We start from the raw sequence: 22,787 nt of genomic DNA, 5'->3' as shown, positions 1-22,787 counted from the left end.
CTCCCCCCCCCCCCCCAAAAGCTTTCTTGAGCTAAAAGAACCTTTTTCCCATCTGTTAAAGAATTGAGAGACCAAAATAGTATGAATGGTGCACTAAATTGGTTACTCAGCAGGTGTACGTCAATTGGGGGTGCGGGGGATATTCTTCCCCCTCCCCCCTAAATTCTGAAATAATAACTTTTTGGTAATTTCAATGGAGAAAAACTTTTGCCCTCCTAGAGCTATATATATACTTTTGCCCCCCATCACCTCCAACATGAATTGGCGCCGCTGAATTAAGGAGAATAATGAATGAAATCTGGTATCAGAAAAGGTGTATTTAATAACTTTTTCCTTATTGCTATCCAGGTTAAAATGTATGGGAAGTAATTTGAATGAAATATTTCGATTATTCTTTCCTGTGAATATACTGTAAGTATCATCAAGAAATCCCTGTTTTCCCGTCATTTTCAACCTGAAGAAATTCTCCAGAGTACGTCATTAGGAATACCATTATAGAAAGAATGTGGAGATCACCACTGCTCGTGGACTTAGGGAAGGGGCAAAGGGGGTACTTGCCCCGGTCGCAGAAATTGTGAGAAAAAGAATTTAAATAAGTAGTTCAACGGCTATAATCATTTATTTAGTCTTTGAAATTTCATTTTATTAAATAATTAATAACTTACTAAATAGTTAAAAATAAAAATGACCTAAAAAAATGAAAATTAAATAATTATAATTAAAACAATTAATGATAACTAAACAATATAAGTCATAAATAAAAAATAATAGAAAATATTGATCAATTAATAAACTAAAAACAATTTCATTAAAGAATGAAAATTTTATTCATTTGCTTTATTTTCAATCTTGTTGTGAATAAATTTTGATTGATCAGCAGCGTTGCCAACGCTTTTTTGGTTTTTCGACCAAATTATACCATGAAATATTTGTTGTGACGCAATCACAGTATTCAAAGTTAGTTCACATTTTGCGGATAAAATATTAGAATCAAATGAAAAACAAGCAATTTCTATTCTAAAAACTGCCGCTTGTCATCGATGCCATCTAGCACTTCCTTTTTTTGTCGTTTTTGGCGTAATAATAAACCAACTATAGTTTAATGAGTGTGAAAGGCAAATTAATTGTAGTTCTAAGTGTTTGGAGAAAAAAAAAAATTGTGAATGAAAAAAAAATAGGTCAGAAAACTAAACACTTGATGGAGATGATGATTTCTTTTCCGACCTTAGTGACAGTTACAATTATTATAAGTTAATTATAATCTTTGGATTAGTACTTTGTTTGTAACCTTAGAGATTGGTTACGCCCACAATTGTATATATATGATAAAAATAGTTAAATGAAAACTTAATACTGTATGTGAGAGGTGGTAACCTCAATACCTATGTCATAAACCTGGTCCTAATGACAAATTTTGGATGACTTGCTGTCAGGGACTCCATCTCACGAAAATTCAAGAGCGGGGTGTATTTTCAAATCTGGAAGGGGAGCAATTTTTTGTTTGCGAAAATACCAGAAAGAGTATTTTTAAATGAAAATATCCTTCCCCGATTAGACGCGCCTACTTGCTTTAGGATCAAATTTTTTCTGGTGATCCTTTCCAGTTCCTCTCTTACAATTGATGCTAGCCGTATTTCTACGTTATGATGTCGTATACTGAAACATGCAATTTTGTAACAAGAAAAGAAGAAGACAAGCTGTAGCTATAGAAGAAGGCTGCTGTTGGCTGTAGCTGTTGCGCTGTAGAAGAAGACAAGATACTTTTATCCGTTGAATTAGTTTCAGGTTTTCCATTTTTTAAGACTGGAAAATTATGAAATTTTCTTATGCTATTTATTGGAAAATGGTCTAAACTTGCTTATCAGGAAATTTACTGCGTTTTCAACTTGACTTGACTTTATTATACAAGAAATGATACATATAAATCTTATACAAAGGAGACAGGGACGCAACTCGTTTTATCTCCTTTATCAATAGGGAGAAAACTACACCTCAATAACTCACACAGAGTACATAGAGAAATAGAGAGAGAGAAGAAGTGAAAAAAAATCCACTCATGGTGGCACGGATGGGGCTTGTTTAATATGAAAAATGTAAAACTTATTTCAAAATTGTAAGTGGGCAGACAGAAAAAAATCCTGATCTCAAATAATCTTAAAATTGGTATCTTACATTGAAACGTTAATGCAATAGGACAGCAAAAAAAAAAGATACAAAACTTACGGTGAGACATAGACCTTAGCTGTTGGAATTTTCGGTAAGTTTTAGGCGTAGCTGCTACTGGGTTACCTTTTCAAAAGCAAATATTGATTTCACGGTTTTGATTTACTTTCTTAAGCCTATTTTACTCTCTTTAAGGCTGAAACCATGGGCTGCTAAAAGAGGGGAAAAGCAGCTGAGAGTTCACTAAGGGTTGTGGTCATTGCGTGAGGGTATTCTTTAGATCAATAGCTCGTGCAAAATTTTGCAGCCCATCGTTGCAAAATCGTCTTCAACGCAGCCAAGATCTTAATCTTCTGACAAAGAATGCATAAAAGTGAAAGCTTAGGGTTAAGGTCTTATTTCTTATGCCGATCTTTTGCAAATATCTTTCCTCATTCTCCTCTGATCAGCAGTCTATAAACAGTGATGAGTATATCATCAAAGTTCCATGGGGTAGAAAAGTGGATGTCTTTGCACTTCTAACATCTGTGAGCAGTAAGATCTTGGAATAACGATGAATTAAAGAACAGTTATCTTTGCAGAAAGATGTTAGTTCTTAGCGCTAAAGAATGGGCTTCATTTGTGACTAAACAAAGGTGGGATGAGATTGACCCTGAATCAGATCGTGCAAAATCTTGCAGCCCATCGTTGCAACATCGTCTTCAACGCAGCCAAAATCTGTTTCTGACCTTAAATACGCCTTTCGCTTACCAAATTTACTGCTTTTGCATCAGCTTATAAAATAGCAATATCATAAAGTAAGCAAACTGTGGCTTGGTTGCGAGCGTTCAGAAATATATACTTTCAATTCACGGGTTCTTAGAAATACTCTTAAGTTATGATCATTGATCTGGGCTAAAGTTTTCATCTATGCTAAAAAAAAAAACACAATAGAAGGCATTTTTTCCCCAATTTTCTTGCATGCAAAACTCAAAGCAAATTAAAACTGTTGGGGCAGTTGACAACGATGAAGCTACGCATTTTCACTAAAAGCTGATGTTTAGTTTGCTGGGCTAGACGGGAAAGAAGATAAGGACCCCTTAGGGCTCATGCTGATATTGTTATGGAATTCCTATGGATCATGGCCATTCAGGCTACTAATTATGAGTTCTGGATTCAATGAAGGCCTGAGAATCTCATTACAAGTCAATTTTTATAATTTTGTAAATACAAATTTCCTTTAAGGAACATTTCCGAATTATGTGATGAGATTGATTTTTCCACCCGTATTTGGTTTATTGTGTGAGCATATGTTCTAGTTCGATTTCAATCCAGTTGAAGCAACTACGTGTACTGCAGAACATGGCACTCCGAGTGTTGACCGGAGATAGCAAAGAAACATTAGTTAGATCTCAATATGTTAATATTATTATTATTATATACATATTATTATGTATGTTAATATGTTAATAGTTAAATATTATTCCTCTGTAAGGTCTAGGAAAATTTTATTATGCATTATTCATGTATAGGTCATATTCCAAATTAGTTCCTAAGTGTTCCATAAATCTATTTACTTCTGGTGATGAAATACACAATTATCGTTCACGATACGCTAATAAAGTGAGGACAACTCAAGTCGTTAAAGCAGGATCTTTATTTTCGATGCGTCATATTGGGCCAAATGTTTGGAATAATCTGCCCGAATTTCTGAAAAAGCTGGCAAATGTGTATGTGATTTCCGTAAAAATCTTATAACAGATGTCGCTAGCTGTGTGATTTTTGAAGAATTGTTAAATTGAATTTCTTCCGCTCTCAATTTACCCCGAAGAAAAAAAAACATTTAATGCAATTAATTTGTTAAGTTTTTTGTTGTATGGGAACAAGTGCTTTTTGAATGTGTTGGTTGGTGGAATGTATTTTTGTTTGGAAGGGTTGTGCAACCTGGAGTAGGCCAAATGCTGATTTTTTTTTTTCTTCTTTCGTTTTTTCTTTCTTTTCTCATTTTCAAATTTAATTTCTATATTTAAGGGATTACTCCAAGTTCACGGAGGATTAAGTGTTTAGTTGTATTACTTTTTTGCTTTCTTTTCAGTATTCTCTTTACTTCAACTTACTTCAACTTTTTCTTTATTCAACTTAAAAAATACAAAAAAATATTATGCCCCAACAAAGAGCAGAGCTCGTAAGGCTGGGACAGTGCAAAAACATAGAAAAAACATCAACATCTTATCACAATAATGATTCCAAATTTAATACTGCAAAAAACAAACAAAATAGAAAAAAAGAAACTCATAAAAGAGAGGTAACAAGGATAAGTAAATAAATAAGTGTTGGGCAGGAGGAGCGTGGAAGGCCAACCGAAAAACACAGAGAGGCAAAAACAAAACACACAAAGAAGAAAATCAAATAAATTAATTTTCCATCATCAATGGTGAATAATCAAAATTATAGCAAAAAATCTTTAATATTTGCTTTTTTAAATTTAGCTGAGATTTTTGGGATGGATCAAACAAAATTTTGTCATTCAGCTTATAATTGTTTGCAATGAAGGGTATCTGATACCTAATCGAAAACCTTGACCTTTCAGAACTTACAAAAGGAATTCGGTACATCCCAGACCTCCGATAATCCGAACCAGGAAGTAAAATTAACAGAGATTTATCATAGAAATAATTTTTAGAATTGTGGATTTGAAAATGTATATGGAAGTATTTAATACTCGTATATCATTTAAATCTAACAAATTTAAGAAAAAGAACAACGTTTTAGTTTCCGAAACATTTTTAAGTTTTGAAGGTCGACGTAAAAAATTTCCAAGTATTCTTATTGCCCTATTTTGTAGTACCTGTAAGGGTTTTATATGCTTTCAAAATGTATTAAGATATACAACTGAGCAGTAATTCAAATAAGAAGCAATTAGAGAGTGGTAAATTCTTTATGTATTTTGTTGTATTTTGTATTCTTGAACAAACCTGCTACTAATAAAAAGAAATAGGAATTTTTGGTTAATTTGACCCATAGAAAACTAAATAGATATAGAAAAAGAAATTCAACTTCCAATTCAACTTTATTTCCAAATAGATTAATCCCATCTCTCACAGTGGCACCCCACCCCAGGCTATCAAAAATCCTCTTCTCACCCCCATTATGAAAAAAGGAAACATAGCATGGAAAAAGATTAAGGTAGAAAAGATCTTTTGACTATAAATAAATCTTCATTTATAACCACTCAACAACAAAATTAAAACCAACTGAAGGACGCAGTATAAGAGAGAGAGACAAAAAAAATGAATTGTTTCGTGAATAATTATAAGCACCTATTAAGTGAGTAATCGAGTTGATTCAAACAAATCAAATCTAGCATAACGCTTGATAGTGTGACACTTTTTTTTTGGGGGGGGGACTTACATAAATTTTCAATGATTTTTTATATTTTATATTCAAGAATCTGAATTTTTTAGAGAATTCCAATTTTTTGTAATTTATAGTTTTGATGTAACGAGAAATATTGATCATTTAAATACAAAACTTTTTAAAGATTTTTCAGACGTTAAATGATTCCAAAATATTTGAGACTGTCTAGATACAAGCAGGGCCATATTTAAGGCTTTGGCGCTTCCAGGCCCAAGTATTTTTGCCGCTCTGTATTCATACTATGGGGGGAAGGGTTGATTTTCCTTAAGAAAATAATCTTCATGACTGCAGTTTTTATTTTATTGCAAAATAACACCACTTATGACAAGAATTTAAGAATATTTTATTCTTTTATTCTTAAGTTTATATGGAGCACTAGAACTTCTAATCAGAAGTTCTAGTACCCTTTTTAAGATTCAGAATGATCGGAGGGTGGATACCTCCCACACCTCGTACTTTCCTGAAATGTATCAAATGGAAATTGAAAGAGCCAGTGCCCTTTTTGACAGTCAAAAGTGATTGGAGGACAACTAACCCCCCTCCAACGCGCGTCATTTCCCCAAAAACGTCCAATAAAGATTTTGAGATAGCTATATTGTTCAACGTAATTAAAAGGTCCAAAAGTTATGTCTTTAAGGATGACAACCACCCACAGCCCACGGGGTAAGGGTTTTAAGCTATTCCCTGGGGGCATATAACGTATATACAGAAGGGATAATCGTGTAAACTTTGGAGAGGCACATCGGATTGGTAATCAGAAGTTCCAGTGCCCTTTTTAAGATTCAGAATGATGAAATGATGGACACTTTCCTTACACCTCGTATTTTCCCGAAACGTTTCTGATCAACTGTCTAAATGCAAAAGATATTGGAGGGCAACTAACCCCCCTCCCACACTCACCATTTCCCAAACACAGGCAATAAGCATTTTGAAATAGCCATTTTGTTCAACATGATTCGATGGTCCAAAAACTGTGCATTTCAGGATGACAACCCCCACCCCCCTCAAATTCCTTAGAGCAAGAGTTGTAAGTTATGCCCTGGAGGCCTATAAGGAATATATAGAAAGGGTGATCGTATAGACTTTGGAGAGGGCTCACTGGATTTGTAATTAGAATTTCTAGTCCCTTTTTTAGATTCCACGTGATCGGGGGGTAAATACCCCCTCCGCACACACCTCGTATTTCCCGAAATGCATCTGATAGAAAATTTTGAGATGGCTTTTTTGTCATAGTGACTTGCAAGACAGTTCATTTGATTGGAATTTGAAAGGGTCAATGCCTTTTGAATAGATGAAAGTAACCGGAGGGCGAAAAACCCCTCCCATGCCCACCATTTTCCCAAAGACATCTAATCAAACTTTAGAGATAGCCTTTATGTTCGACATAATTGAAAGGATCAGAAATTATGTCTTTGAGGGTGAAAACCCCACCCTACAGCCCTCAGGGCAAGGTAAGTTACGCCCTGGGGGAATATAGGGTATATATAGAAGGGGTGATCGTATTAACTTCGGAGGGGCTCGTTGGCTTGGTAATCAGAAGTTATAGTGTCCTTTTTTAAGATTCAGAGTGATTGGAGGGTGGATAACCCTACCTCCCAAACCTTGTATTTCCCCGAAATGCATCTGATAGAAATTTTGAGATGACCATTTGTTGTCGTAAAAATTTCAAAAAAGGCTCATTCGATTGAAAATTGAAAGGGCTAGTGCCCTTTTTATTAGTCAAAAGTAATTTGAGGGCAACAATTATGTCTTTGACAGCCCCTCTACTTTCTCAAGACCAGAACATAATTACACTTTACTGAAAAAAAATGGCTGTGGATTGTCATTTTAGTTTACATATACTGATATATATTCCTTAAAGTCTTAATAGTTTTTAATTTATTAAATTCAAAAAAGTTAAAACATTTTAGACGTATTGTGTTTATTTAAATCATACAATAAATAACCAAGTCAAACTCGAAACGTGCAAAAATTAACATGAGTAGGGATGACAACCCGCCTGCCTTCTCAAAACCAGAACATAATTTACACTTTACTGAAAGCAAATACATTTAAAATGTTGTCACTTTGTTGTTACTTGTTTAAAATCTTTTTACTAGATATTAGAAAGGGGGAGTCCTCTCCCTTGCACTCCAATTACAGCGCGAATGTCTGGTGTCCTTTTTAGGAGTAACAAGAGACTGGAGGATAAGCAGCTCTTCTCTCATTCCCCATTCATTTTCCAAACGCATCCAGTCAAAATTTTGAGACAGCCATTTTGTTCAACATTGACAGCCATTTTCACATTGAGACATTGAAATTTGACATTGAGCCATTGAGACAGCCATTTTGTTCATTAGGACGGTCCAGGAACTATGTTTTTAGGGATATAAAGTATAAGGCATGTCAACCCAATGAATTATGCAACTGGGCTATTATGCTTTAAAACTAAATTTTGCTTTAAAATAAAGGAGAAGGCATTTAGTTTATGGTTGCCAATAACACAACTCAGCAATATATCAAGAACGACCGGGGGTATAAGTTGAAATTTTAGGGGATACTAGTATTACTACTTCTGCTCTTACAATTGAAATAAATAAAAAGAGTGTAAGTGTATCAAGATTGTCAAAGAGCATAGATAGAATCTTTTGGGAATTATACTGTTTTATTTTTCAGTTCAACTTCAGAAGCTATGAAATTAAATTAAAAAATACTGTTTGAGTCAGGATAAAAAATTGTTGAAAAAGTTTTTCCAACATACAAATAGCAACCCATACTGTGAATACTTATAGAAGAAAACTGAAAACATATACAATATTATTTTTTCCATGAAAAAGACTATGTCAATAAAAAACGAACAGAAATCAATTTTAAAAACTTTTTCCACAAGACAAGTTTTCCAAAGAAAAAGTATTACTCCAATAAAGAACACTTTAACTGAAAGTTTACATATCGATCTCCGGGGCAAAATAGGTTATATTTACTACGTATAAAAAGCGTCATCTTTCACTGAGCCTTAGTGACTACATTCGATTATTTCAGAGTTTTAAATCATGTTCAACCATTATTTACAGATTAAAACTTAGTAGACTGTATATATTAAGCCTTTATCACACAGTTCGTGGTAACGAACTGTAATTAGCGGCTCGTCACAATAGTAACAGAAACTCTAAAAAACAGAATTTTGATAAAACGAGAATTGGCTTTTCATGGTGATCAAATATTTAAAACTCATTAAGCCGAGCTGAGATTTTTGAGACAGAAGCGAAACGTCTCTTAAAAGTCAAGGAATCTTGAATTGAGCCACCGTTCTATTAAATGCACAGCAACGATACTCATATCGAAGGGTGTACTTATTGAAATTAAAGGCTCATGTCAGTCATTCTCGAAATCAAACCTTTGGAAAAAGAACCAGGGAAGTTCAAAATCTCTGCCATCTATCTTGGAGTAAATGTTGAAGAAATTGAGTTGCATATTCAGGTAGGGTTGTGTTCAAAGACATTATATTCATAAATTGGTCTTTCGCATTGCTACTGAAGCCCTATTACTGCAATACTTGTTGGCATGTTGGCTACTAATTGATGAATCTTTTTTTTACCTGATTAATTCTTATTGACGTAAATCGCACCATCAGATTCATTGTATCAAGAAACCCTTCTGTAGAGGTTTCAAGATCAACCGTCTTCAAGAATGTGGAGTTAATATTTTGCCAGAAGAAAAATCACAAAAGCGTGTTTTTTCCCCAAGGTTGATCGTATAGAGCCGCACCGACCGTATTGAAGAATGGTCTGATTCTGGCGTTCCGTCATTTGTATGAAAAAAACTCAAGACCAGTCTACCAAGTGGGTCAAAAACGTCCTCCACTGTTACCCCAGTCCAAAATAGAATTCGTCAAGGAACTATCTCTTCACCATATTTATACAACAACAGAGTAGTTGAAGCTCAGTAGTTAAACCCCATATCATGGTCCAGATCTGTTTTATTGAATTATGCGGATTATATTTTCAATTTAAGTAGTTCGTTTTTCTGTTTTGAAGAGAATTTTTGTGCCCTGAAAGATTTATATGAGAAAATTGGCCTTATTTTCAATGAGAATAAAACCGAGTTTCTTGTTTTCAATCGTAAAGGAAGTAATTTTGGCTTATATGTAAAACTAGGTAACAAGAAAACTAAACCTTCATCTGGTATAGTGAATCTTGGTCTACCTATTGGTTTTAACGTTAAGTTGACATGTACTCCGTTTGTAGATGACTCTACTTGTTTCCTGGAAAAGTCATCTACGAACGGAGTACGTGTCGAATTAAGGTCGAAACCAACAGGAAGACCAAGATACACAATACCAATTGCAGGTTTTGCTACCTAGTTTGTGGACTTATGCTCGGAAAGCTTACTGAAAGCATATGTCTTCGAAAGCTTCGTAAATTCAAGCCCAGCTGTTTCTGTAATACATACACCAGATACACTAGCAATCACTCCATTTTGGACCCTTTTTTTAGACAAAAAGATGTGAAATATGTACAAATAGAAGCACAACATGTTCGTGCCTTTTTCCAACTTCACAAACTCCTCATGCGTCTACATCCCTAGAGCAATAACAATAGCTGTTATTTTATACCTGACGCGTATACCACTCTGCACAAAAGATTAGAAATATCCCGTAGGAATTTAGTGGGAAATGAATTGTGAGACGCTTTGCGGTATCATTGTCTATTTTCTGTTTTGTATGTTTTTCCTGTATAATGTATGTCTTGTCGTGGGAAATGAAATTCTTCATTCATTTAAAGCCACAAGGAAAGAAAACGGGTAATTTATAAGAGTGGGAACTGGCGCAAATGTCGACAAAAACTATCAACGCCATCTAGTGTTTGGCGAGACTTGTTTTTTTTTAGTTTAATAATAAGAATAATTAATTTAATCAGTATAATTGGAAAAAATTAAAGTAGTAGTAAATGTTTGATTTTCAGTTTCTGACAGGAAAATAAAAAAATAAATTAAAATAAAAAATAAAAATTTTTCGCAAGACTTTAGATGGCGTTGATGGTTTTTTGCCCACAATAGCACCAGTTTTCTACTCTTATCAGTTACCCTATACTTTCTGGACACATGACATATATACATTTTAAGTTCAGCTGGCTGCAAATTCAGTGAATTATTTTTTAGTCCCAGCCTCAGAATCCTGAACGCTCCTGCGACACTTTTGTTGGTGAAGCCAACAAAGGGTTACTGCAACAAATCTCGTTGCCTTGACAACGTTCTGTCGTTTTTTCAAATAAAAAGAATTACTTGCTTCCAACCACTTTTAATAATAATCACATTTTACAATATATTTATACACAATATAATATGGCACAACCAAAAATAAATAAACGAATACGAATTATACAAGCCAAATAAAAGAGAAGTGCCAATTCAAAAAAAAAAAAAAAAAAATGTATGGGGTGAGGACAAAGATTGTTTCTTTATTTCTTATAAGATACAAAAAAGTTACTTTTCAAAACTAAGGGAGGGAGTATTTTTCTTTTTTTTCTTTAATAAAAATATCTAATATGCATTTTTCAAAACACAGTTCAAATGTCCTCCCCCGTTTCCCCCTCCCTCTAATTGGCACTTCTGGAATAAAGCCTGTATATATTCCTTACTACTTATATGTACTGAATTACACAAAGAAAAAAACTATAGAATATAAGGTGGGATAAATTTTAAAGGAAATAGACTTTGAAGAGTAAACGAATTAAAATAAATTAAATTTATTAAATGTAAATTCTACAGTAGTATAATCTAATAACAAAATCTATGTACAATGCCTAAATAAATGAAAGACAAACAATAACAATAATTGTAAACACTAAGTTTAGACTAACAACTAGGTGAAGGCAAATTCAACCGTTCATTAGGGTGAACACCCTCATCGAGGGTTGATCACTTTTCATAAGAATATTACTAATCTTATGGAATCCAAGTTTTGTTTCATTTTTGGTAGTTTTTCTTTTGATCCCTTTATTTTTTTCTAATCAACTTATTTACGTGTGATTTTGCTTTTTCACTTTTTCATTTTTTCGTACCTTTTTTTCATTTTTTTCCGTTGATAAAAGCTTCGAGTGTTAAACCAAAATATTCAGACTTTCGTTGTAATTTTTTTTTTCAATGTTTACTGTCTTTTCAAAAGTTTGACTTGTTTTCAATATATTCATTTCAGTTTAATCATAAATTGAAAGGCAGTGTGATCTAAAAAGAAATTGCATAATTGAATAAAAATAATATAACAAATTATAACAATAAAGACAGATATTTACACTAGTTCACAACATATTGAAAGATAGAAATACATTTAAAGATACGCATATGCGTTTTGATATATAAATCCCATATGAATTTGTACTAACACTATACATAAGGATAAAATGGATCAGACTAGAAATAAACAAATTTATAAAAAGTAGATTTTTTGCCCTTTTATTTTTTTTTTCACTAAAATAATAAACACAGAAATTAAAAATAAATTAAGAATAACAAAATCCTTACTTGGTCTGGTTTTAGGGGGCTCTGGCGACAGTGCAAGATTAGAAGTTCAAAACCGCGAAAAAATCCTCATTAAACTATTATATAGGAAAACAAATACAGTATTAAATCAAACACATCTCAGAAGGCTCTAACGAAAAACAACCCTCAAAAACAATCCGGGTAAGCAAGTCCTCTTTATCTTAGTGTAATACTACTCTTATAGAGTCCTCCTGAGTAAGCCTTGGACTGTCCCAGGTTCCTCTCAGTTTTTTTCCCTTTTCTAAACAAGGTCCAGGTCATCTTTAGACGACTAGATAATGTTGAGTCAGCACTCCTATCCAAAGTGGAGTCACTGTATCGGGAATTTTTAGATCTATCTTCACTCTTAGCTCTAGGTTTATAGGAAGAGGTTGAACTTGAGGTTGGAGAACAGAGGTTTCTGCTTCCGGAGGAGGATACGCCGCTACTGGAGCTCGTTGTTGAAGTTTTGGAGCAGGAGAAGTCGTATTTGGTTGGCTGATTCGCCAAAGGCTTTCGTCCCTAAAAAAACGAAAACATCTTTTATAAAATAAAACGTGATAAACCTCGTTTATAAAAGGGAATCTCTGAGGTCTAGTTTTAAGTTCCCATCACTATATTAAAATCATGAAAACGTTCTTCGAAAAAGGGAGAAAGACCCTGAAAAGAATGAGTAACAAAGATGAAAATCACAACACCAAATTCAGCCCATCAGAAAACCCCGTTGCAGAGATTTCAAGTCACAATCGACAAGTTTGGAAAACCTGTTTTTTTTTTTTTTTTTTATCTAGTTTATGCCTCTTTTTAATAGCATATCCAGAGTTGTACTAAATTTGAGGAAAGTACAATTAGTAATGATAACTTGAAAGTAGCCTCGAAACTTTATAAAGAAGACGGGCTAGGGCGAGGAAGAAATTGGTTAGAAATGGTTTCCCTTATAACTTTTGTGAAATCGTACAAACTTAATTTTTTAGTGAATGACGAGGGGATTTCAATCTCACTCCCTCCACCTGGAGAATATCTAAATAGTAATAAAAATATATTTGACCACAACTTCTGAGATACCATGCATTAATAGAAGAATACAAAAATCAAATAATTGAAACCGTTATATTTTAAGCCTTGTAGATTTTACTAATTATGTCATTAATTCACATAGTTCTTAATTTGGCGTTAAAAAAAACATTGATGAACTATTTTTGGATGAAGGAAATTGAAAGAAGTTAGTTAAGTGGCTTAATTGAATTAAAAGTTAGTTAGTTACTGATGTTAGTTAGCTAAGTTAGTTAAGGGGTTATTTAAGTGTTTATAGTTTGTTTACCCCCAGGCCCGTAGAAGCACAATGAATTGACCTCTGTCGGTAGATGTCGGTATTGGACCCATTGGTAGAATTATTTTCGTATATTTTTGAACAAATAATGTTGGCCCTCTAGAGTCTTTACCGATAATAAGTGTCATACCATATCATAATGTTTTCAGTGACAACGGCTCTAAGCTACATTTATAAGATAACATGGTCAAGGCTGCAGCCTGAGGGGGGGGGGGGGTATAAAAAATTTAGAAAACATAATTTTTTTTATAATGTTTATAATGAAGACATAATGTTTCTATTCTTCCGAGACTTGGGTCTTTCTAAATAACCTTATGCATGGGACCTCTCGCTATTATACTCTCTATGCACGGAGTATTTATATTTAATATATAAATACTTTCATATGCTATTAGCTGGTTTTGCATATAGCTGTTATAAATACTGTTTTTTTTTTTTTTTTTGGGGGGGGGGGGGGTAATAAAATACTGTTTTATTCTCAGCCATATTTGAGATATATTTCAAAACTTTGTTTTATATGCATTTTTGTTATGTCTTTACGAGTTGGAAAGCAATCTAGGGGGGATCCAACGCCTTTAACCCCCTTGGAACCGCTCCTGGGCTTGGTACTTTTTAGGCTAAAAAAGCTTACCTTATTATTGGGCAATGTGTCGGTGCGGAAGTATCCCGTCCTATCTAAGGGTGTAACTAATCGAAGGGTTAAAACATCTCCAGAGCTCTTGATTCTGTTAACAACATCCTCATGTGACGACCAACGTGTGTCTGCCTCACCAATACCGATAATGACATCGCCTTCACAAACTCCACCCAACTAAATAGAAACAAACAGAATTAGGGTTGAATTCTTTAAATAAAAAAAGAAAATATAAAATTTATATCATTAAAAAAAAACATTTAATACATCTAATACAGCAATGCAGCCTTTCTAATAAAAATCTCCATGTGATAATCGTCATTGTGTGTACATAAAAAATACCAATAATGACGTCATTTTCACAGACTCCAATTTGAATACTCTTAAATATAAAAGAAAAGAAAAGATTCAAATCATTTAAAAAGCCTTTATAGTTTGGGAATGCATGGAGAGGGAGAATGCACGGTGTCTACATCACCAGCACCAATGATGACGTCACCTCACTAACTCTACCCAACTAAATAAAAACAAATGGTATTATGGTTGAATTCCCTAAATCCATATATATAAAAATAAGTTGTATGTATGTTTTTTTGTTTGTTTGAGGGTTTGCATATGACGTCATTATAATTTGACGTCATTATAAGTATATAAGGCTTTGTATATGACGTCATTATAAGTATATAAGGCTTGCAATTCAAAGAGAATATTTAGTATAAATCCTAAAATGGCAGAAGAAACAGCTGAGGAATCAAATCGTGCTGAGGAATCAAACAGGCTTGCGGCTCAAAGAGATAATGCAAAACAAGAGCAACGCAAAAACAGGCTTGCGGCTCAAAGAAACATTGCCGAAATAAATCGTGCCGAGGAATCACAAGAGCAACGTAAAAACAGGCTTGCGGCTCAAAGAGATAATGCCAAAAGAAAGCGTGCCGAGCAATCACAAGAACAACGTGAAAACAGGCTTGCGGCTCAAAGAGAAATTACCAAAAAAATCGTGCCGAGGAATCACAAGAACAACGTGAAAACAGGCTTGCGGCTCAAAGAGATAATGCCAAAAGAAAGCGTGCCGAGAAATCACAAGAGCAACGTGAAGACAGGCTTGCGGCTAAAAGAGAAAGTAACAAAAGAAAGTGTGCCGAGGAATCACAAGAGCAACGTGAAAACAGGCTTGCAGCTCGAAGAGATAATGCCAAAAGAAAGCGTGCCGAGCAATCACAAGAACAACGTGAAAACAGGCTTGCGGCTCAAAGAGAAATTACCAAAAAATCGTGCCGAGGAATCACAAGAGCAACGTGAAAACAGGCTTGCGGCTCAAAGAGACAATGCCAAAAGAAAGCGTGCCGAGGAATCACAAGAGCAACGTGAAAACAGGCTCGCGGGGACCGGGACACCGGGACACAGAGAATATAAATGACGACCGGGACACTCAAAAAGAAATTACAGACCGGGACACCGGGACACAAATGACTACCGGGACACCGGGGGGGGGGGTACAGGGGGATACATAAATGACGACGGGGACACAGGAGATATTCGATTAGCAATCACCATCAACAAAACTCAAGGGCAATCATTAGAAAAATGCGGTATAGATCTGAATACGGATTGTTTTTTCCATGGACAATTATATGTTGCATGTTCAAGAGTCGGTAAACCTAACAATCTATTTATATGCACAGAGAATCGGACAGTGAAGAATGTTGTATATTCGCAAGTTTTACGTAGTTAAAAACATATATATATATATATATATATATCTATATATATAAAAATAAGTTGTCTGTCTGTCTGTGGATGGATGGATCAGGTGACGTCACCTGAAAAAACTGGATCAGGTGACGTCAAAACTGAAAAAACTAAAAAAAGGCAAAAACTACAAAAAAAACTAAAAACTAATAAAAAAAATAAAAAAGCTAAAAAACTAAAAAAACTAAAAAAAGGCAAAAACTACAAAAAAAACTAAAAACTAATAAAAAAGCTAAGAAACTAAAAAAACTAAAAAAAGGCAAAAACTACAAAAAAAACTAAAAACTAATAAAAAAAATAAAAAAGCTAAAAAACTAAAAAAACTAAAAAAACTAAAAAAAGGTAAAAAACTAAAAAAAACTAAAAACTAAAAAAAACTAAAAAAAAAGGAAAAAACTGAAAAATAAGCTAAAATAAAGGTAAAAACCAATAAAAAACTAAAAAAAAAACTGAAAAAACTAAAAAAAGGCAAAAACTACAAAAAAAAACTAAAAACTAATAAAAAAAGTAAAAAAGCTAAAAAACTAAAAAAACTAAAAAAAAATAAAAAACTAAAAAAAATAAAAAATTAAAAAAAACTAAAAAAAAGGAAAAAACTGAAAAATAAGCTAAAATAAAGGTAAAAACCAATAAAAAACTAAAAAGAAAAAAAAGGAAAAAACTAAAAAAAATTTTCATCTAAAAAACTAAAAAAAACTAAAAAAGGTAAAAACTAAAAGAACTAAAAAAGAAAAAAATAAATGACGAAACTCAAAGAGAAAGCGACCAGGACAAAAGGAATGTTCGATTAGCAATCAACAAAGCACCGGGACACAGGGAGTATAAATGACGATCAGGACATAAGTAAAAAAAAAAAACTATCTATATATATAAAAATAAGTTGTCTGTGGATCTGTGGATCGTGGATCAGGTGACGTCACCTGAAAAAACTGGATCAGGTGACGTCAAAACTGAAAAAACTAAAAAAAGGCAAAAACTACAAAAAAAACTAAAAACTAATAAAAAAAATAAAAAAGCTAAAAAACTAAAAAAACTAAAAAAAGGCAAAAACTACAAAAAAAACTAAAAACTAATAAAAAAGCTAAAAAACTAAAAAAACTAAAAAAAAGGCAAAAACTACAAAAAAAACTAAAAACTAATAAAAAAATAAAAAAGCTAAAAAACTAAAAAAACTAAAAAAACTAAAAAAAGGTAAAAAACTAAAAAAACTAAAAACTAAAAAAAACTAAAAAAAAGGAAAAAACTGAAAAATAAGCTAAAATAAAGGTAAAAACCAATAAAAAACTAAAAAAAAAACTGAAAAAACTAAAAAAAGGCAAAAACTACAAAAAAACTAAAAACTAATAAAAAAAGTAAAAAAGCTAAAAAACTAAAAAAACTAAAAAAACTAAAAAAAGGTAAAAAACTAAAAAAAATAAAAAATAAAAAAAAACTAAAAAAAAAGGAAAAAACTGAAAAATAAGCTAACATAAAGGTAAAAACCAATAAAAAACTAAAAAGAAAAAAAGGAAAAAACTAAAAAAAATTTTCATCTAAAAAACTAAAAAAAAACTAAGTAAAAAAAAAAATTAACAAAACTAAAAAGAAGGTAAAAACTACAAAAAAACTAAAAAGAAAAAAAAACTAAAAACTAATAAAAAAACTAAAAAATCTAAAAATCTAAATAAACTAAAAAAGAAAAAAAAAGGAAAAAAATAAAGGAGAAAAACAAAACTAAAAAACGAATGTATATACAGACCGGTACACCGGGATACAAATGACGACCGGGACACAGGGAATATAAATGACGACCGGGACACAGGGACACAACTACAACGGGGACACCGGGAGAAACAGGGGGATATAAATGACGACCGGGACAAAAAAACTAAAAAGAAAAAAAAACTAAAAACTAATAAAAAAACTAAAAAATCTAAAAATCTAAATAAGCTAAAAAAGAAAAAAAAAGGAAAAAAATAAAGGAGAAAAACAAAACTAAAAAACGAATGTATATACAGACCGGGACACCGGGATACAAATGACGACCGGGACACAGGGAATATAAATGACGACCGGGACACAGGGACACAACTACAACAGGGACACCGGGGGAAACAGGGGGATGTAAATGACGACCGGGACACCGGGACAGGGAATGGTCGATTAGCAATCACCATCAACAAAGCTCAAGGGCAATCATTAGAATCATGAGGTATAGATCTGAATACAGATTGTTTTCCCATGGACCATTATATGTTGCATGTTCAAGAGTCGGTAAACCTGACAATCTATTTATATGCAAAGACAATGGGACAGCAAAGAATGTTGTATATTCGCAAGTTTTACGTAGTTAAAACCATATATATATATATATATATATATATATATATATATATATATATATATATATATATATATATATATATATATATATATATATATATATATATATATATATATATATATATATATATATATATATATATATATATATATCTATCTATATTCACAGGTGGGACATAGGGACACAACTACAATGGCGCGTAACTATTATGGCGCGTAACGACTTACGCGCGCGGGGGGGCTTGGGGGGGGGCGCGAAGCGCCCCCACCAACTAGGTGTTGGGGTGGCGCGAAGCGCCACCCCAACAGCTAGTATATATATATATATATATATATATATATATATATATATATATATATATATATATATATATATATATATATATATATATATATATATATATATATATATATATATATATATATATATATATATATATCTATATTCACAGGTGGGACACAGGGACACAACTACAATGGCGCGTAATTAATACGGCACGTAACGACTTATGCGCGGGGGGGATTGGGGGGCGCGAAGCGCCACACCAGCAGCTAGTATAAAATAAGACAAAGACTCATATCTATGTTTTAGAAATCTTTCTAATTAAGAAATCTTAGCCCCAGTCTTGTTGAAGAAATAGTATGAAATAAAAGATACTGGTAGCTGAAATAGTAAAATAGTAAATAAATAACAACAAATTATTAATTAAAAATTTAGTTTAGCAAAATAAATACGACTATGATAGCACCTGAAAAATTTTTCCATGTGAAACATGTACATTAAACTTAAATATTATATAATTTAACTTGGTAAAATGTAAATTATGCTAAATTTAAGTGATATAGCTATATTAAAACAGAAAAAAAACATAATTAAAATACAACAATAATCAAAAAAAATATCTACACGTATAATATGTAAAGTCAACGTAAATGTTACGAAATGTAACTTAGTCTAACATAAATTATGCTAGATTCAAATGATATAACTATAGTAAAACAGAAGAAGAAATAATTCAAATACAACCATAATCTAAAAAATATTTAGGTGTAAAAAATGTAAACTAAATATCAATATTATATGACTTAACTTAGCGTAACATATATCATACTAAATTTCAGCGATATAGCTATACTAAAATAAAATAAAAAATAATCATGATCCTGATTATAGATATAAATACTACTCACGTCGGCTAGGGATCCCCCATCGACCCCGGCAATGACTACGGGGCCTTCTCCCTTAACACTAAAACCAAAACCTTGATCCGACAACTTATTCAGTTTGCAAAGTTTTGGCTTTGACCATCGATGTCTGGCAGAGAAAAGCGAAACAGGTCCCAGTCGCCGAAACAGGTCAGACACTGGGTATTGAGCAAAGTCAGGTGGCGCCAGGGTTAGTTGAAATTTTGTGGCAGCTGAAAGAAAAATTCATTTGAAAATATAGTTTAATTCAGTTACAGCTGTGGAGCAGTCTAAAGTTTATGATATTTGGTTTTTCATCGTTACAAGCTCTGTTTCCTAATATGCACAGAGGTCCAATCTTCTCGCACCGAAGATTTAATGAGGGAGTAGCATACGTTTCATAGGAAGGGGGGATGAAACAAGTCCCTTTTTGAAGACATAATGTTTTCGAGAGTTGGGTCTTTCTAAATAACCTTATGCATGGGGCCCCTCGCTATTACACTCTCTATGCTCGGAGTATTTATATTTAGTATATAAATATTTTCATATGCTGTTAGCTGGTTTTGCATAAAGCTGTTATAAATACTGGTTTTTTTTGGGGGGGATGAGGTATTCTCAGCCATATTTGAGATATATTTCAAAAAATTGTGAAAGTATTCCCAATTTCTTACTATTACTAGACACTTTTTCTTGCTTTTTCTCGGGAAAACATACTCATTAAAAAAAATATTTGGGCATAGGTCTTTATCAGATGGAGTTACAGCTTTGGCACTTCAAAGAATTTGTAGCTTTTATATTGAAAAAATTATGAACATGATTTTTGAAAAAGGGGAAGTACCCAATGATTTTAGTAAAACCTTAATTAAACCACTGTACAAGAAAGGTGACAAGACTGAGTGTCGTAATTATCGAGGCATTAGTCTGGTCTCTGTAGGTAGCAAATTACTGAGTAATATGATACTTTTTAGACTGAGACATGCTGTAGACAAAGTTTTAAGGGAAGAACAATGCGGTTTTAGAAAAGGTAGAGGATGTGTCGACCATGTTTTCACTCTTAGGTTAATAATTGAGAAGTCCCTTCGTTGTCAAACACCTTTGGTCCTTAGTTTTATGGATTATGAGCAAGCTTTCGATTCTGTTGATAGAACAGCGTTAACAAAGGTCGTATCGTTATATGGTATACCAGAAAAATACATTAAAGTGATTTGCGCTATGTACGAGAATAATACTGCTGCGGTTAAGGTAGGAAATGAGGTTAGCAACTGGTTTTGTATTAAATCAGGAGTTAAGCAGGGTTGTGTTCTATCCCCCTTTATATGGATCATTTTGATGGACTTCGTCTTAAGGAGCACAGGAAAGGCAATTGGAGACCATGGAATCAAATGGGGAGGAAGGACGCTCCTGGACTTGGATTATGCTGATGATTTAAGCATATTAGATGAAAGTGTGAGCAAAATGAATGAATTTTTAGAGGTTTTACGAGTTCAGGGTGCTAAAATAGGCTTGAAAATTAATGTTAAGAAGACTAAGTCACTAAGGCTAGGAATAAGTGAAGATGAACAAGTAACATTAGGTAACGAAAAGATTGATCAGGTTGGGAGCTTCAGTTACCTTGGTAGTATTATTAGTAAAGATGGTGGGAGCAGTAAAGATGTTAAAAGTAGAATAGCTAAAGCTCAGGGTGTTTTTTCACAGTCAAAAAAAGTTTGGAAGAATAGAAAGATAAGTCTACAAACCAAGATTAGAATATTGGAAGCTACAGTGATGACAGTGGTCAAATATGTCTCTGAAGCATGGGCACTCCGAAAAGCAGATGAAAATTTACTAGATGTTTTCCAAAGAAATTGCCTACGGATTGTTCTGGGTACCCGGGTGACTGACCGTATTTCAAACAGTTGGTTGTACGAAAAGTGTGGTTCAATCCCGCTTCCTGGGGCTATAATGAAAGAGAGGTTGAGATGGCAAGGCCACGTTCTATGGATGAAGGATGACAGATTACCGAAGATTGTCCTTTTTGGCCAACCATCTGGGGCTACACGGAAAGCAGGTCGTCCTTGTCTGGGTTGGAAGGATGTCATAAATAAAGATTTAAAGGAAACGGGAACTTCTTGGGAGAATATAAAGAGGGAGGCTTTAAATAGATTAGGTTGGAGGAGGAGCGTGCGTAGCTCTGTTGGCCTCAGGCGGATTGGTGCTGCAGTGAGTTATTAGTAGTAGTAGTAGTAGTATATTGAAAAGTAACCCATTATGGAATTTTGGATAGCACAAAGACAGGAACTTCACCAGAGCTGGAAGCAGCATTCCATGCCTGGACAAGCATTTCCACCCATACTCTTACTTAAGTATGGAAGTTCAGCAAGGCATATATGTGAAAACCACACTTAAAGCACCAATGACGTATATATTGTAAAAGAGGCAACCTAATTGGTAGAATATGAAAGCCTAGACACAGATTTCTAGACTCAAGAACTGGATGCTTTGCAGCAACTTTTAAGCATTACCTAGATATTTTTGTCATGACAGACCCAAGCAAGTTTAAATAGGAACACATCTGAAAATCATTTTTTTGGTTTCAGACCCAGAAGACTACCTTTATTTTATACAGTATTCTTCTCCGTTTATTACTGCTAAAACACCAGCACAGGTGGATCCAGGGCTGTTTTAGGGGCACCTCAGGAGGTCAGGAGTGCAACCCTCGAAGGGGCCCAGTCCAAACATTAATTCTGTATCTGCCCCTGTAAAATCAGAAATATTGTTTATCTAATCCCAGTTCTTGGTATTAACCTTTCTGGCCAAAAACGCTTTTGTTTCAAACTTTAGAAAGAGAAAAGCATGTGTCGTCCAAGTTTTCACCCTTATATTAATAATGAGGAATGCCTAAGTCCTTAGATCCCTTTAATCCTCAGTTTTATAGATCATGAGTAAGCGTTCAATCTGTAGAAGAGCTTTACTGAAGGTCCTATACATATATGGTATACCAGATAAATACATTACAGCGATTAGTGCTATGTATGACAATAACATTAATGCTGTTAATGTAGGAAATGAGGTTAGCAGCTGGTTTTGCAATGAGATAGGAGTTAGCAGGGTTGCGTTCCATCCCTATATATACAAATCATTTTAACGGACTTCACTCTAAAAAACATGGCAAAGGGTATGGGAGAGCATGAAATCAAATAGAAAGAAGAAAACTGCGCAAACCAGGATTAGAATATTGGAAGATACAACGATGACAGTGATCACGTATGGTTCTGAAACTTGGGCACTCCAGAGGCGGAGGAGGATTTTTTAGATATTTTCCAGAGAAACGGTATACAGATTCTTTTGATTGCCGAATGACTGACCGTATTTCAAATAATGAGCAGTACAAAAAAATATGGTTCAATCATGCTTTCTAGGGCTATAATGAGATAAAGGTTGAAATGGCTAAGACACATTCTGCAAATGAAGGATGACAGATTGCCAAATATAGTCTTTTGGCCGACCATCTAGGGCTAAAGGAAAAGCGGG

At 33.6% G+C, this 22,787-nt stretch overlaps 1 protein-coding gene across 1 annotated transcript in view; it reads right to left on the bottom strand.

Annotated features, from left to right (window-relative positions):
• Positions 1 to 12,017: 12,017 nt before the first annotated feature.
• Positions 12,018 to 22,787, bottom strand: part of LOC136033196 (rhophilin-2-B-like) — a gene marked incomplete at its 5' end in the record, with an annotated part of 38,285 nt that continues 27,515 nt past the window's right edge. The window contains 3 exon segments of the mRNA XM_065713906.1: positions 12,018 to 12,579; positions 14,019 to 14,198; positions 19,284 to 19,510. Coding sequence (XP_065569978.1) covers positions 12,235 to 12,579; positions 14,019 to 14,198; positions 19,284 to 19,510 — 752 coding nt within the window.

This window comes from Artemia franciscana, chromosome 11, assembly GCF_032884065.1.
Source record: "Artemia franciscana chromosome 11, ASM3288406v1, whole genome shotgun sequence".
Lineage (NCBI taxonomy): Eukaryota > Metazoa > Arthropoda > Branchiopoda > Anostraca > Artemiidae > Artemia > Artemia franciscana.
The sequence above is the reverse complement of the archived record's forward strand: the minus strand, read 5'-3'. Positions and strand labels throughout refer to the sequence as shown.